This window comes from Otolemur garnettii, unplaced genomic scaffold (genome assembly GCF_000181295.1).
Source record: "Otolemur garnettii isolate 467f Iridium unplaced genomic scaffold, OtoGar3 scaffold00005, whole genome shotgun sequence".
NCBI lineage: Eukaryota > Metazoa > Chordata > Mammalia > Primates > Galagidae > Otolemur > Otolemur garnettii.
Window position 1 is genome coordinate 8953806 of NW_003852400.1, and position 16817 is coordinate 8970622.

Sequence of the window (16817 nt, forward strand, 5' to 3'; positions counted from 1 at the left end):
CAAAGATGGACTTGAGGACTCAAAGGGAGTTGGATGGGGAAATAGTATAAAGGATTTCAGTTTTTCAGAGGCAGCAGGATAAGTCAAACATTTGATCACACTTACATGAGACTAAAATATTGTTTGATACGAAGCTTGTATGTATGACATCAATGTAGATATACATTTTATTCACAAGTAGGTGAAATGGCAATGATGTTAAAAGTATTATTTCCTCAGAAATTCTAATGGATCATTAATTAACATGTTTTGAAATGTTCATTAATTTGTCTTGTTGACATTATCATGTATGACATTATCAAAGTGAAGAAAATAAACAGGGGTGAAGATGGAAACCAATTTTGCCATTAACTAGAACCACTCCCTCATGTAATATTAATGTGTCTCAAAGAACAAGGTCCTTTGACACATAATTAACAAATAAGCTCAAAAATTATTCTTCGAGAGCAACAATTATGCTTTAAAATTCTCTAGTTAGTGACATCACCCTAAGGTTTCACCTGTTCACCTCCATTTATCAATCACAATTTTATTCATTTAGACAATGAATTCTTGAATAATAATATTTTTGTGCTCATTATTTCTTGATTAAGGAATCCAGGTCTAGTGATTTCCTTAGAAAGAGAAATTTGAATTTGAATTGCGTGATAGTAATAATTGTAGATATGCATTTTATTCACAAGTAGGTGAAATGGCAATGATGTTAAAAGTTTTATTTCCTCAAAAATTCTAATGGAACATTAATTAACACATTTTGAAATGTTCATTAATTTGTCTTGAAAATTTTGAAAAAAAGGGGAGATTACAAAATTACTTGTATATTATTCTTTTAGCTAAAGAATGGAAGGTTATTTGTACAGGAATTGTGACCACTCTACCATGACCTGTGATTTAGGAAAGATTATCAACCAGCATTTCCAAAGCACTTCTTTTATGAGTGGTCAAATACATGGACAGGCATCCAGTATTAAATATTTGGAACAGTTGTGTACCTACTTCATTTGCTTAACGATAGTACTTTTCCCAGATTCTCCTGCTCCTGAAACAATAAGAGAAGTATGTTATCAACTGATACAGGAAATTTGTATAGACATTCTAACCTGACTATCATTTTCTCATGCGACATCTTTAACAGACCCCTCTCTGGTGTATCTGCTAATGAATTGTATGCTTTCGGGGAAAAAATATATTTTTGCATTTGAATATAATTTGGGAAGCTGTATCATCTGGCTTTGCAACTCAAGAAAATGATTTCCAGCTTCATAGTCTCTGGATCACTCTCATTCTCCCACAATGTCTCTTCATATATCTGATTTAATTAAATGGCAACAGAAAAGAAAAATAAAAACAACCAGGTAATAAGCTTTTATTTCCAGAATTCTGATTGCAAAATAGGCTCTGGTCTCCAGCACCATATGTACCTTGGTATGTAGGCATAACTCTTGTTTTAACAAAGGAGACCTGCTGATAACACTAAGCAATACTACAGAACCTGCAGATAAAAAATTGATATGGAGTCTCTCAAAATTGGCTACACTTTCTAATGGAGGAGCTTGCTGTAGGAAAGGGTGAGCTGGCAGTAAAACCATAGAGAAATCTGTTGCATTTATCTTGATCAGCTATTTTAGCTGATGCATACACTGTAAAACTTTATTTTTGTGTCAAGTCTTCAAACATCCTGTAGAGGAATTACAAAATGGATATGACTTTTTATAATAACGTTTGCATCTCCTTTAATTATTATTTATATAAATTTAAGGGGGATAAGTGCAATTTCAATGCAGGGATATATTGCATAGTGGTGAAATCTGGGCTTATAGTATATCCATCACCTGCATAATGTATATTGTACCCATTAAGTAATTTCTTATCATCCACCTCCTCTACCTCCATCTTTTCTTTTCTTTCTTTTTTCTCAGTAGAGTGATGTGGCATCACAGCTCACAGCAACATCAGACTCTTGGGCTTACATGATCCTCTTGCCTCAGCCTCTGGAGTAGCTGGGACTACAGGTGCCCACCACAACACCCTGCTATTTTTCTGAGACATCGTCTCACTCCAAAATCATTCTGCACTCTATGTCCAAACGCATACGTTATTTAACTCCCATTTACAAGAAAGAATACAAAGTTTTATTTTCTGTTTTTGAGTTATCCACGTTGCTGCTAAAGAATGTTTTCATTCTTTCCCTATGGCTGGATAATATTCTATTATATATCTATGGGTCATGTTTTCTTCATCCAGTCATTCACTGATAGACACTCACGTTGATTTCATCTTTGCTCTTATGAATAGTGCTATGATAAACATAAGAGTGTAGGTATCTTTTTGGCATAATGATTTACTTTTCTCTAGGTAAATAACTCAATAGTGGAATTGTCATTTGAACAGCAGTTCTATTTTTAATTTTTTGAGAAATCTCCATACTGTTTTTCATGCAAGTTTCACATCTCCATTAGCAGTGTATAAGCATTCCTTTTTCTCCACATCCTTGCCAACATCTGTTACTTTTTATCTTTTTAGAAATAGTCATTCTGACTTGTGTAATGTATCTCCTGGGGTTTTGCTTTGCATTTTTCTGATGATTAGAGATGTTGCACGTTTTTTCATATGCTCTTTAGCCATTTGTATGTCTTCTTTGGAAAAATATCTATTCATGTTCTCTGCCCACATTTTACGGGTTGTTTTTCTTTGTTGTTGCTGAGCTATTTGAGTTACTTGTAAATTCTGGATATCAGTCCCCTGTTGGATGCATACTTTGCAGAATTTTTCTCTCATTCAGCAGTTTGTCTGTTTACTGTCTTGATTATTTCTTTTGGTGAGCAGAAAACGTTTACTTTAATTAAGTCCCATTTGTCCATGTTTGGTTTTGTCACCCATGCTATTGAAGTCTTAGTCATGAATTCTTTGCCTAGACTGATGTCCAGAAAAGATTTTCCCAAGTTTTCTTCTAGTAAGTTTATAGTTCTAGGTCATAGATTTAAATCTTTAATCCATTTTGACTTGATTTTTTCATATGAGGAGAGATAAGGGGGTACTTCTGCATATGGTAATCCAATTTTCCCAGGACCATTTATTGAAAAGGGTATCCTTTCCTCCGTGTACATTCTATTGAGATTCTCAAAGATCAGTTAGATATAGATATGTTTCTTTATTTCTTGGTCTCTATTCCATTCCATTGATCTATGTGTCTACTTTGTTTGTTTGAGATAGAGTCTCATTATGTCACCCTTGGTTGAGTGCCATAGCATCATAACAACCTCTAACTCTTGGGTTTAAGTGATTCTCTTCCCTCAGCATCCCAAGTAGCTGGGACTACAGGCACCTGCCACAATGCCCAGCTATTTTTTGTTGTAGTTGTCATTGTTGTTTAGCTGGCCTGGGCCGGGTTTGAACCCGCCAGCCTCAGTGTATGTGGCCAGCCTAACCACTGAGCTGAGGGCACCACACCTATGTGTCTACTTCTATACCAGTACCATGCTGTTTTGGTAACTAAAATCCTATAACCTTGTAGTATAATTAAAAATCAAGTAGTGTGATGTCTCCATGTTTTACTTCCTCAGAGTTGCTCTGGCTACTTAGGCTCCTTTTTGCTTTCATATGAATTTTAGAATTTTTTTTTCTAATGTTGGAAAAATGATATTGGTATTTTATAGGAATTACATTGAATCTGTAGATCACTTTGAACCATATGTTTATTTAAATAACATTAATTCTTCCAACACATGAGCACAGATGTTTTTCCATTTGTTTGTGTCACTTACAATTTCTTGTATCAGTGTTTAGTAGTTTTCACTTCCTTGGTTAAATATATTGCTAGCTGATCTCTGCTTGCTTGTTGTTGGTGTATAGAAATGCTCCTGATTTTTGTATATGGATTTTGTATCCTGAAACTTCATTAAATGCATTTATCAAATCTAGAAGTTTTTTGGTGTCATCTTTGGAGTTTTCTAAAGATAAGGTCAGATCATCAACAAAGAGAGAATTCACTTTCTCTTTTTCAATTTAGATGCCTTTTATTTCTTTCTCTGATTGATTTTTCTGGCTAGGATTTCCACTACTGTGTTGAATAGGAGTGGTGACAATGAACATTGTTGTCTAATTCAGTTTTTAGAGAGAACACTTTCTATTTTCCCCCATTCAGTGTGATGTGGGCTGTGGATTTGTCATATGAGGTTTTTATTATTTTGATATATATTCACTTTATATCTAATTTGTTTAAATTTTTTTACCATGAAAGGGTGCTAAATTTTATCAAATGCTTTTTCTGTATCTGTTGAGATGATGATATAGTTTTTAGTGTTCATTCTGTTTATGTGATGAATCATGCTAGTTGCCTTGTGTTTATTAAACCATCCTTGCATCCCTGCTATAAAAACCACTTGATTATGGAGTATTATCTTTTTGATGTGCTGTTGAATTTGGTTTGCTATTATTTTGTTGAGGGTTTTATGAAAAATCAGTGGTTATTTGAGGCTATGTCTCAAGTTCTTTTGAGGATATATCTTGAGACTTATTTTCCATTAAGAAATAATTATTTTGAAAATCAGAAATAAGTAATACTGAAATAAAGTGTGATGACCTAGGTTTCATGTTTTCCCTGGCCCACTGTGTGTATGTGTGTAATATCTTCAGTAAATCCTCTAACTCAACCAATTTCCTCATTTGTACACTAAGAGTACTTAACTTATAAAATTATTACAAGAGTCTAATAGCATAATAAATATAAAATGGTTTGCAGACTACAGCACAAAATTAAATATCAAACAATGTTTTCTGAGAATTAAAGTATCTAATAAATTTTGCCGTGTTTTATAAAGAGAAATCTAATATCCCATTGTATAATAGATAACCTATACCTATTCAGCAAATAATGCTGGATCAACTGCGTAGCTATATTGAAAAAGAACATTGACTCACATCCTAATATACCAAAAATTAATTTGAAATGGCTTATAAATTTACATATGAAAACTAAAACTATAACTTTTCTAAAGAATACATATTTGAAAAAATATTTGCAACCTTCAATTAGCCAAGATTTTCTTAGATAAGATATAAAAGAATGAACCAAAATTAACAAATCAGCATTGATCGAAGTTAAAAAAATATAGCTGGATATTTCCTGGGATGCTGAGGCAAGAGGCTGAGCACAAGAGTTTGAGGTTGCTGTGAGCTATGGCACTCTACCTGGGACAACAGAGTAAGACACTGTTTCAAAAAAAGAAGAAAAACAAAAAAAGAAAGTTAAAAATATAAAAGGGGCAAGCCAGTGACTGGGAAAAAGCCTCCATAACATAACAACATGCATACATAGCAGACATAAGATAGATATCCAGTAGCACAATGCACTGGGGCGCATTAATAGAAGGACGCTCAAATAATTGAACAGTGCAGGGCTTCACAGGAAAGAGACTTTACTCTTGAGTCGTGTTCATTTTTAGTGTCTTGTCCTATGAAGCCCTGTACTCTTCAATTATTTGAGAGAATTTGATTAAAAATTATTGTAATATGTAGGGTATATTTTCAATACCAGAACAAACTTAAAACATTTGACATATCTATAAATCTTAGACATGTAATGGATGGAGGAGGGAAAGGGGTAAATTCAGTCAACTTCTTGAAGTTTGAAAGTTCTGGTTTTACAGACCAGCGAAAAGCAAGAAATCACCAAAAGTTGGTGAAGCCTGGTAATACAAATTAGTTCATAAAATTTTGACAAATCCACATGTCTTCCTTGCACAGGGGCTGTGCTAATATTCTCTGTACTATTCCCATATTAGGACATGCACCTAAGCAAGGAGCAGTTCATAAAATTTTTAGCTAAAAATCACTAATAAATCTCCAAAGCATTGGTGAGGAAAACTCAGCATTTTATAATTGTTATGAAACTGTATCTTTTAGAATGTATCCTCAGGCTACAAATGACACCGATCATTAGAAATACAATCTTGAACTACATGGACCATTACTGGTCTAAAATAACAGGGAGAGGATTTTTAGTCTTAAAACACTAATTTTTGTGTCTTTAAAGAAAGGAAAGCCCGTGATATATTACTAGAAATTCCAAAAATTGGGTTCTAGGATATCTTTGAAGTATCAGGGTGCCTGTTAATTTTGGACAGATTTCAAAGTAGTACATTTAAGGCAATTCTCAGATTTCCCAGGAAAAATCTGTATTTAGAAAAAATGGATAGACATTAGCCTGTCTCGACCTGCGTGAAAGTCAAATATCTTGCTTTACCGAAACTAGTATGATTTTATGTAAGCAAAAGTAATGTGGATTTTCCTAAGCCCAAATCTCAAAGTTTTATTTGAATTATATTAAAATATGTATTGAGTCAGTGGACAATGACCATATTATTTAAATTTCTAACCCAACTCTCACCTGACTAATGTCCACTTCTCTACTTTACCTTCACTTCATTCTTAGTGGTTAGCTTTTTCTGCATGCTTGCAGATTATTCATATATCATTTTTAATGTTTTCTGTCTGTCTTCCATCACATAAGCTAAATTTCAAATCAGAAGGGTCTTTGTCTGTTTTGTTCACTGATTTATCCAAAGTAGGCAGAATAGTTCCTAACTCCATAGAATCTCAATGAACCAAGTGAATTCTTTAGATTTATGCTTCAGGAAAAAAAAAGTCCTTTTTATTATTTTTTTTCATTTATTGTGTATTTTATAATGTTTTCTTAAGCACTGATGAACAGATATAGCTACACCTAAGTTTTATTCTATCTCGGGACAAAATTTTCTTTGGCCTAGGCATATCCGAATGCATCTTTTTTCTGCAGTTACATGAAACAGCTGCCCATCTCACATGGAGAAATGTTAACAAGTTACTTTGGTTGACTTTTGCATTTATCAACTGTGTTGTCCTGTTTCACTACCTGTAGTGTAGAGTACAGTAAGATCGGGTACAGCCATCCTATTGAATAGAGGCTGGCTGTAGTGCCCAAGAATAAAACGATTGAAAGTGAAGTAAAATCACATTAGAATACCACCTCTCTACTTTTCAGAAGAGAACTAATGATACTGTTTTGTGTAGATGAAGGTTATTTGTGAGAGTAGCAGAAGCAGATGAAGCTTAGCACAATATTCTGGTTTGCTGGTGTTAGATAATTTCTATTTTGTTGTACGATGTGTATCACTTTAAATAAGAAGTCATCTAATAAGATTATAAAACTGTCCTTAACAGGTTTTGTTTTAAATTCTGTAACAACAGAAGTAGATATTAGAAATTGTGGCGTCATTCTACACAAGTGACAGATTTGGGGAATATCTCAGTTCTCTGAATACATTTATTTTGTTGCCATGAAAGTTATAGTTATGGGACTCTATGAGAAAAATTGGTAAGCCCAGTAGGAAATCCAGTACTTGTTCATGCAGGTGTATTTAGTGTTGTATCTTGTCCAACTGGCGTGAAATTGCTGGGGAAAATCTGAGATGGTAAAAAGAATGTCTTATTTCTGGTTGTCAATTGAATTCTCTTACATAATTCTATGATACCTTTGATTTGTATCGTGAAGTGAAAATAATTTAGACTATTTTATTTTAATGAATTATCTACCTTGAGAATGATAAAAAGTTATGTCAAGAGTTTTCCATAATTTTACCAGCATCTGTATTATGGACAACTACTTTATCAGTTGTCATCAGAACCACTGTCATACAGTTAGAAAACAATAATAAGCAAATTTATTTCATTCACTCTGTTATTATTGACTAGTTAAAAATATATCATAAATTTGCTGAAAAAGTGACTTTTAGACTATGCAAGAGAGTCAATGTACATTTAGAATGGTCTTCGTACTGATGACACTAAGATGTGGCTTTCCAAACTTATTTCTGAAGCTAGATGGTATGCTATTGTATAATGTAAAAATTCTTTGTAATTTAGCTTCTAATTCATGATATATCTAAGGTAAGTAGAGTATCAATCACTTTTGAAAATATCATGTACTTTAAAATATAACTGTACATTCAAAACTAGCATTTTCCCTTAGAGACCATCATTTCTCTATGCAATGACTTCATTCTTCTTTGTAAGGTCCAGTACAGTCAACCACAGCATTAACAGGAAAATCCCTAAAGGAAAGCCAATCTAGCTAAAATATCATTTATTTTTTGTTAGTCTATTGCAAAGTTATTTCAGAAATAAATTATTGACTCCCGTTCTCACACTGATTCTAGGTCTTAGTTCACAGTAACCAATCCATTCTTGTGAGATTAGATCATCTTACAAAGCCAAATATAGACAATCTAACAGCACGTTCGCATATGCTGAGGGAGTCCTGAAATAATCCCTTCCTTCCAAATTGAGTCATCACTAAAATGTTTTTCTGGGGCAAGGGGTACCAAGGGAATTTCAACAAGATATGCATTTGTTTCTTTGAAATAGATAATATTTCAAATAATTAACTACTTACATTTATACTTAATTTTTACTTTGATATTCACAAACTATTAAGAAGAATAAATCAGAGATTCTATTTTATAGTTTTTATTTGCAAATATCAAAATGATACTAAATCTACCTATAACTAAACTTCAACTGAACATATGCAAAGTTTGTATTTTTAATCTGGTATCATTTGTTAAAGCAGGCAAAATGAGATTAAATACGTTTTAAAAAAATGATTCAGATTAATATGAGGATAAAATTGATTAGGTTACATTGCTTGCCATTGTTAAGTAAAGTTCAAGTTATTGTTGAGCCTTTCACCCAGGGAATGTGCTGTATGCCCTTACATTGTGCCCATGGTGAGAGTTTACCAATCCCCCTCCTTACTCCTCTCTTCTACCTCCCTCCTTCCACCCCCCATTTGAATTTAATTATGTTTTTCTCTAGGGCGAGTGTGTAGTTGTTTATTTATAGGAGGCTCTGTGGGGGAAGAGCCACAGGTATAAGCAAAATTTCATTTGAACAGTCAATGGTGAAGGGGAGTGGTGAGCTCCATACCCTGGGGCCTCTGGAGATTAAACACTTTAATATATGAGACTTTTTACAGGTAATCTTAAATATCACATAATTTTATGGCAAAAAGAACATTAGAAATCAACTAGTTACAAACATACCCTCATTCCATGTATGAGAAAAATGAGCCCAGTAGAAATTGTGATAATCATCCTAAGTTCCAGATCTGTTTTAAAGCAACAAACAAACAAACAAAAAAACTGTCTCCTGACTCTCATATTAAGGTTTTTCTTTTGAACCAATTTAATTTTGTTCCACCAATTATTTTTCTTTCCATGGAACACCATCAGAATTCTCTTTTCCATACAACAGCCTTTCAAGGAGTCCAGACGTGGTAGGGAAGCGGCATGGTCGTGTTTGGGAATGAAACAGACATGGGCTCGCACTCATTTCTGACTCTGACTCGGTGTCTTGATCAAATTTAATCAGAGAGCCAGCTTCCTCTCTGATAAAATTGTATTATTAATATCTACCCTTTAAGTCTTAGAAGGATTAAATTATAGATATAAGTTACCTAGCACATACTCTAACCTCTAGTGACCTCTTAACATTTTCTCTTATTTGAAGAATGTGCTCACATAAAAGGTATGTTTCAAGTGTAATATGGTTCATTCCTTTAATCCTTTCTTGTGGAACATGATTTTTAGGCCTGTTATCATCTGAACTACACTCTGTGCAAGAGCCAAAGTCCTTCTGAAATGTCTGTACTGAAAATTGTGCCGTAGACACAGGATTTGTGAACAGCACTGACATTCTGATGTCGCAGGATAGGATACAACCTAGATCTGTCTCGCTCCTGCTGAATGTTCTTAGATGGAATATTTTTCTTAATAGGAACAGTGACTAGTTTGCCTCCTTTCTTTTTTGTTTCCTCTGTAGTCTTCTTTACCTATACTGAGCGATAAGTAAAGTTTTTGCAGTTTTTTTATTCACATCAACTCTTCCCAGATAGATTCTTCCACAAATCACATCTATAAAATTGATTTTGAACCTCACTAAAGATATCTATGATATATCATTTTGCTCATTTGAGGCAAGCATTTATGGTCATGGAGATCATTTGGAATTCTAACTTTTTTGGTTCACTATATCCTTCTAAACTGAATCTTACTCAAGTTTGAAACCACCTTCACCCAAATCCCTAACAACAGTATTTAAGAGAAGGTCAAGGGCAGGAAACTGTGTCATACTCTAAAGTCAATTCTGTTGATAGGAAGTCTATTAATCATCATAAATCCTTCTTTAGTATGTGTAGGTAACAATCCTAAATGTCTGCCTTTAAGTATAATAATTACCGAAGGATTTAATATGCAGTATTTATTTGACACAGAGAATTCTCATCTATTTCTAGTTCAACGAGTGCTTTTGTCAGGAATTGTTGAGAAATTTTATTTAATTAATTTATTTTTTGCCTCCACTGACATTAGCATGGCTTTTCCGTCTTCATCTGATATTAGGGTGGCCTTTCTCCATCCTCTGCTTTTTTAACATTTTGTACGTCATTGGCATTAATTTGCTCTAAATAACATTGTGTTTTGGTTTCTATATTTATGTTTATGAGGGTGAATGACCTGTTATTGCCATTGTCAAATTTTGTTGTCAAGCTCATCAAATGATGAATAGTAAAGAATTTCCTAAAAACATTTCTGTAATTTTAAAATAATCTGTCCATTGTCTGTTTGTTAGAATTCACTAGTAAAGCAACATAAATGAATTTACAGATACTTGTGTTCATTTTCTTTTGCCAGAAAATAAATAATAGCACGATTTTTCCTTGATTTAATTAAAAATTTTTTTTCTAGGTACTTTTTTTCTAGTCTACTTTTTTCCCCAGAGGCAGGGTCTTCCTCTCTCCCAGGCCTAGGTGCAGTGGCACAGGTGATTTTCCACTGGAACTACAGGTGGTGCCTCCTTGCCCAGGTAATTTTTAAATTTTTGTAAAGATAGTATCTTTATTGTTTCCTAGGCTAGTCTCGAACTCCTAGCTTCAAGTGATCCTCCTGCCCTGGTGTACCAGAGTGCTGGAATTTCAGGCATGAGCTATCACACCTGTCCAAAATTTATTATTTTGATAATTAAAAAACCTAATGAAGCTTGAGAAAACAGGACTCTAGAAGCCTCTATTTTATACACTTTGACTTTACCATTTATTGATGCTTTGGCATGTTTGCTGTATTTCTTGTATATGTATACACATATAATAATAATGTATACACATAATTTTATACATACATATACACATATTTTATATGCTTTTTTGCTGATCTTTATCAGAAACATTACCCATTAATACTTTAGAATGCATCTTCTATGAATAAGCCCATTTTTCTAAGGGACCAGAGTACTATTTTTAAGCTTAAGAAAATTTATATTACCTCCACATTATCTAATACTATATACTCCATATCTCCATACTCTATATACTCCATATCCGATCATAAATCAAATTTATGGTTATTGTTAAAATGTTTCATATCCGTAATATGTCTTAAGTTCAATATACAATCAAGTTTCACACACTTTCATTACATTATTTAAACTATTTAAATTTAGAACATTTCTCTTGTAACATTGCTATTTTATTTTCCTAACATTGGCATTTTTCTAAAGTCTAGGACAATTTTCTTTCTTTCTTTTCTTTTATTTTTTTTTTAGACAGAGTCTCAATCTGTCACCCTGGATAGAGTGCTATGGCATCACAGCTCACAGCAACCTCAAACTCTTGGGCTTAAGTGATTCTCTTGCCTCAGCCTCCCAGATAGCTGGGACTACAGGTGCCCACCACAGTGCCCGCCTATTTTTTGGTTGTCGTTGTCATTGTTTGGCAGGCCCAGCTGGATTCGAACCCACCAGCTGTGGTGTATGTGGCTGGTGCCCTAGCTGCTTGAGCTCCAGGCACTGAGCCAAGGACAATTTTCTTATAAGTCCAATATTACATATCGTATGATGGTTAGACTTAATGTACATATTTTAGCCTAACTATTATATAGTAATATTGTGGTTTTTCAGTTCATTGTATCATTAAGTATATGGTGTCAAAGATATTCCTATGGCTATTAGTATGCCCTCTATATCACTTATTTCTGTGATATAGAAATAATAAGTATCATGAATCTGTAAAATTCCTTGTCAAACTAAGCATAGTTTTATTTATGAAAAAGCACATAGCCACAATGTTCTATCTTTCTTTTTAATAATCTTCTATTTGAATACTCCAACATCTAATTTTGTACTTGTTTTATGACTATCTGATAATATTGTACGGATAGTTAAGAATAATGTACTGTATACTTCAAAGTTCCTGAGAAGATAAATCGTATGCTGTGTTATAATAAAATAACCATAATCATAATGACTAAGAGGACCGGAAGAAACTTTTAGAGGCAATAGAAATCTTTGCCACACGGGTTGTTTCACAGATGTCTGCCTATCTCCAAACCCAGTCATAGGCACTACATATGTTTAAAGATATTATATGACATTTTTGTTTTGATTTTGAGAAGTATTTTAACATATATATCATCTTTCTCATCTTAATTAATATACAATTTAGGCTAAAACATGAAGACACTAGAATACAAAATTATGTGAGCTTTCCCACACAAGCTTATGTTGGACTGATATTTGTCTAAGTGTTTCTGAATTGTGATATGAGTTGTGTCTACAATCCTTTAAAATAAATTAATATTTCAACAACCAAAACAGATCCTTGTTTAATCTCATAGTTGGTCTATCTACACTGGATATCTGGAAAAGGGCAACTATAAATGATGAAAATGAGGAATGGAATGTCTTGAAACCACAGCTCTAACTAGAGTTATCCTCTTCATTTCCAGACCCATATGTTGACTTAATAAGGCGTGTCATCATTTGGTCGTGCTAAAAAAAAAGCAAATTTGAATGTACCAAAGTATTATTCCTTTTTCCCCAGCTTCACGTTCTTCCTGCGTTTCACATAAGGACGAGTCACATAATCGCTCTGCCCAATTTCACCCCAATCACTCTCATTTACCACCCACGTGCAGTCAGCCACCAAGTTCTTTTATCTCCTAAAATCTCTCAAAACTTACTTCCGAATGTGTAATTTGTGTCTTAATTCAGAATCAGATCAAGTATTTGCATAGTAGGAACAATTTCCTAAATGGCCTACCTGCCTCTACCCTCCTCATGAAATCTTTGTGCCATCGTATAGCCAGGACAATGTCTAACAAATTTAAAAAAACACATGTATTATTATTTCGTTTACAACTTGAAAGCCTATCAATATCTTCCCATTCATTTAAGATAAAAAACACACTCCTCACGTGATAAAATATATGGTTCTTTTCCAGCTCTTTTCCCCATGTACTGAAGGTCTGACTATTCTGTAGCCACTGTGAAAAGCTCCCAGGAATATTTTAGTTTCCAAATCTGTCATTCTTACGTTTCTCATACATGATGCTTTCTTGTGCTAAGATAAAAAATTCAGTCAAAATCAAATGCCGACATGGTCTCTGTTCTCGCAGAACTTAGAACACAGGCACTCATTTAAAACTGACGCCTAGACAAAGAAAAACCTTTGCATGGCTGTAAACTAATTTGTGACCACAGAAAACAAAATTACTCTTTTAAATTCTCATTTTCTCTTTACCTTATGTGATGAAAATAATCCTATTTTGTAAGATTTCCTTGTATATTAAAGCAACAAGGGAAGTATAAGAAAAAGAGAGAAATATGGCATTTATTTCTTCAGAACAGAGCTTAAAACCAAACCTTGTGACAGAGCTGACCTTTGGACCATGTGCAGGAATAGCCACAAAGGAAGAGCTAGTGAAGACTGAGATATCCAGTGGGTGGAACGGGAAAGAGCACGACAAGCGACTTCATGGAAGATGTAAAGTTTGGAGAATGTGCAGCACAATAAACTGGGAAATAATTTTGGGGTCTCCCAAAGTCAATCAGGTTATTGATAAATGCTAGAAATTTGCAAAAATGAAGCAACAGATTAGGCAAAAGAAAGAATTTAGGAGTCGTACCTGTATCAGGTAAGACCTGGTAAGAGGCCCCTAATGGAGAGCAGATTAAACCTCACACAGCATTGAGGACAAGCCGTGGCATGTGAATCCTCTATAGAACAAGATTCAGTGTGGGGAGAAAGGACAGTTTCTAACAAATGAGGTGTCGTGGTTTCACAGAAGCTGAGAAGGAAGAGAGATTCTAAATGATTGAGGTGTGAGTTTGAGGAGTTGGACATTATTAGGGCTCTGTGAGAGAGAAAATTTTTAATAAGGGAGAGGGTCTACAAGTTAGATTACAATACATTAAAGGGGAAGTAGAGGGTAAGAAAACAGAAATAGCCTAGACTACTTGGAAAAGCATTGCAATGGAAAAACATTTGAAGGTATATCAATGGCAGGGGAAATCGGGATTATGAAGTCAAAGACAGATTTCCTTTTTTAGGCTAAGGAAGAGAAACAAGAGGAAGAGGAGGGAATCAGTGAAATAATTTGAAGATGGCACAGACAAGATAATTGATGAAGAAAAATTATGATATTAAAGGGGATGGAATTTGTGGCACAAAATTTGAAATTAAACTGAAAGTAAAATGGAATATCACTTCCTTAAAACTAGGAGAAATAGGAGGGGATAAATGAATGTCCAACAAGCTTCGGAGATAATGATGGTGACTGTGCAGTCACATGGGTGGTCATCTAGGGTCAGGTGAGAGGAGACTGGAGATGAAAGTGCTGCTGTGAATGTGGGAACTGCCTTTTGGAGTATTTTATTAAAAAGTAGGAATAATTAAAATAATCATTTGTTCATTTAAAGTTAAAAACATAAAGTTGTCAACCGTGAAACTCAACATGATACATAGTTTTATTCTGCAATACCAGAGAACAAAGAACATTAAGAGTTTTCCATGTGTATATGACATCCACTCTTGATCTGAACCCCAGAACACCCTCTGGAGTGTTAGGGAAAGTATATTTCCTGGTGTCATTAGCACTTACTGTGACATCTTTCTAAGTTCTCATCCTGGATGTGGATATTGACAAGTGCTGTGGGCACGTGTGTAACAATGGAACTTGTGTGTAAAGTGAAAGGATGTATTTTTTTTTCCTTTGAGAAATTCCCAGCAAATGCTGGGAACCAAACATTTGGCTCATGAAATACTCTTGCCACTGGGAGCAAATTAGACCCCGTCAGGGAACACTATGAAATTTGTTGTGTGAGAAAGTCGCAACTCTGAAACGCCACCACGTCCTTTTGAGTACAGTCAAGATGAGGGAGAGCAACCCCTCTGATTAGCTTAAAGCTCTTGTTTCGTATTCTGCTTTTTATAAGTCTTTAGTTTTACCTCAAAAACATGTTTCTGTTTCAGTGATCACCACGTGGTACATGTTTTATGTTTTGTGGAAAATGTGTGGTGAAAATTATTTTCTTTCTTTCTTTTTCTTTTTTTGAGACAGTCTCACTATGTTGCCCTCAGTAGAGTGCTGTAGCATCACAGCTCACAGCAACCTCAAACTCTTGGGTTTAAGCAATTCTGTTGCCTCAGCCTCCCAAGTAGCTGGGACTAGAGGCGCCCACCACAGTGCCTGGCTATTTTTTGGATGCATTTGTCATAGTTGTTTAGCAGGCCCAGACTGGGCTCAAACCTGCCAGCTTTGGTGTATGTGGCTGGTGCCCCACTTCCTGAGCTACAGGCACTGAGCCATGAAAATTATTCTAATTTTTTTAACTAATTAAACATTTACTGAAAATATAGTCATGGTACAATATTTTGCTGAGATTGAAGGAATTAAAAAAGTAGTAGAAGAGATGTAATTTCTCAAATGATTATATAAATATTCATAAAAGGATTTAGATGAAGTATTTCTCAAGTATACAGACAATAGCACAGGTGGCGTTAGAAGCCTGAATGATATGAATATAAAGTACTTTATTATTCTCTATATCACTTGAGACTAATTGATTTTAAAAGCACAAGTAAATAAATAACATATTAAATTTGATTTTAAATAACCCAACATACTTCTGTTCGAACAACATAATGTAGATCTTTATAACGTGCAATTAATTAAAGGATTGTTTTCAGTAGGAGAAGCTGACATTCAGAAAATGGGTAGGGTGTAGTAAAATAATACATGTAGATTACTTGTCTTTTAAATTGTATTATTGACAGAGAAATTGAGTTGTCTAATAAATAGTTACCTTTTTACTTAACAGGAAAACATGTCATAAAATACCAAATAGAAGAAAAATTAAATATGTATTTAGCTGGAGTAAAGTCTGCTTAAGTTTCCAACTATATTTTCATAATAAATCTCCCATATGTTAATACATTTGAAATTAAAGTTTGAGAAAATGAATACATCACAATTAAAGAACAGTCAGGTTTTTGAAAGCAATAGGGAAAAACTATTACCCAATAGAAGCAGCTTTACGGTTCTTGCATCTCTCTCAGCATCTTCCTGAAGCTTTTTCTCCAGTTCTTTTGATCTTTTGGCCGACTCCTTGCTCTCCGAACTAATTCTACTTCCCATCTTGTGGTGTTAGACACCTGTCAGTTATTTGCTCGCACTTTTTCAGATACAGAGCGTAGCTCTGGTGCGGACGTGGGATGCAGGAGCAATGCTCTGCTGAGGTCCCCAGCAGCCCATTCCCGCACGCTCCAAGATTCTGCTTTGACTAAGGGGAGGTTTCATCGTCCGTCACCTGATCAAGGGGTAAAACCACAGGAGCCTGATGGAAGCTAAAGAGGAAATTCATTATGCTTTCAAATTCAATGGCCACTTTTGGCACATCTTCAAAAACATGCTTGTCTGTCTTGAAAAGTAGCATAAAATGACATTGAA

General features: G+C 34.4%; 1 protein-coding gene and 1 non-coding gene across 2 annotated transcripts in view; both read right to left on the reverse strand.

Moving 5' to 3' along the window:
- Positions 1 to 16587, reverse strand: part of GNAT3 (G protein subunit alpha transducin 3) — a 42997-nt gene extending 26410 nt beyond the window's left edge. The window contains exons 1-2 of the mRNA XM_003782623.1: positions 16388 to 16587; positions 997 to 1039 (exon numbers count right to left, since the gene is read on the reverse strand). Coding sequence (XP_003782671.1) covers positions 997 to 1039; positions 16388 to 16505 — 161 coding nt within the window. The 5' untranslated portion in view covers positions 16506 to 16587. The remainder of the gene's footprint in view (positions 1 to 996; positions 1040 to 16387) is intronic.
- On the reverse strand, positions 5699 to 5805 carry LOC111721956. The gene has a single exon (XR_002770934.1). It is a non-coding gene; the product is annotated as a U6 spliceosomal RNA (small nuclear RNA).
- Positions 16588 to 16817: the final 230 nt, after the last annotated feature.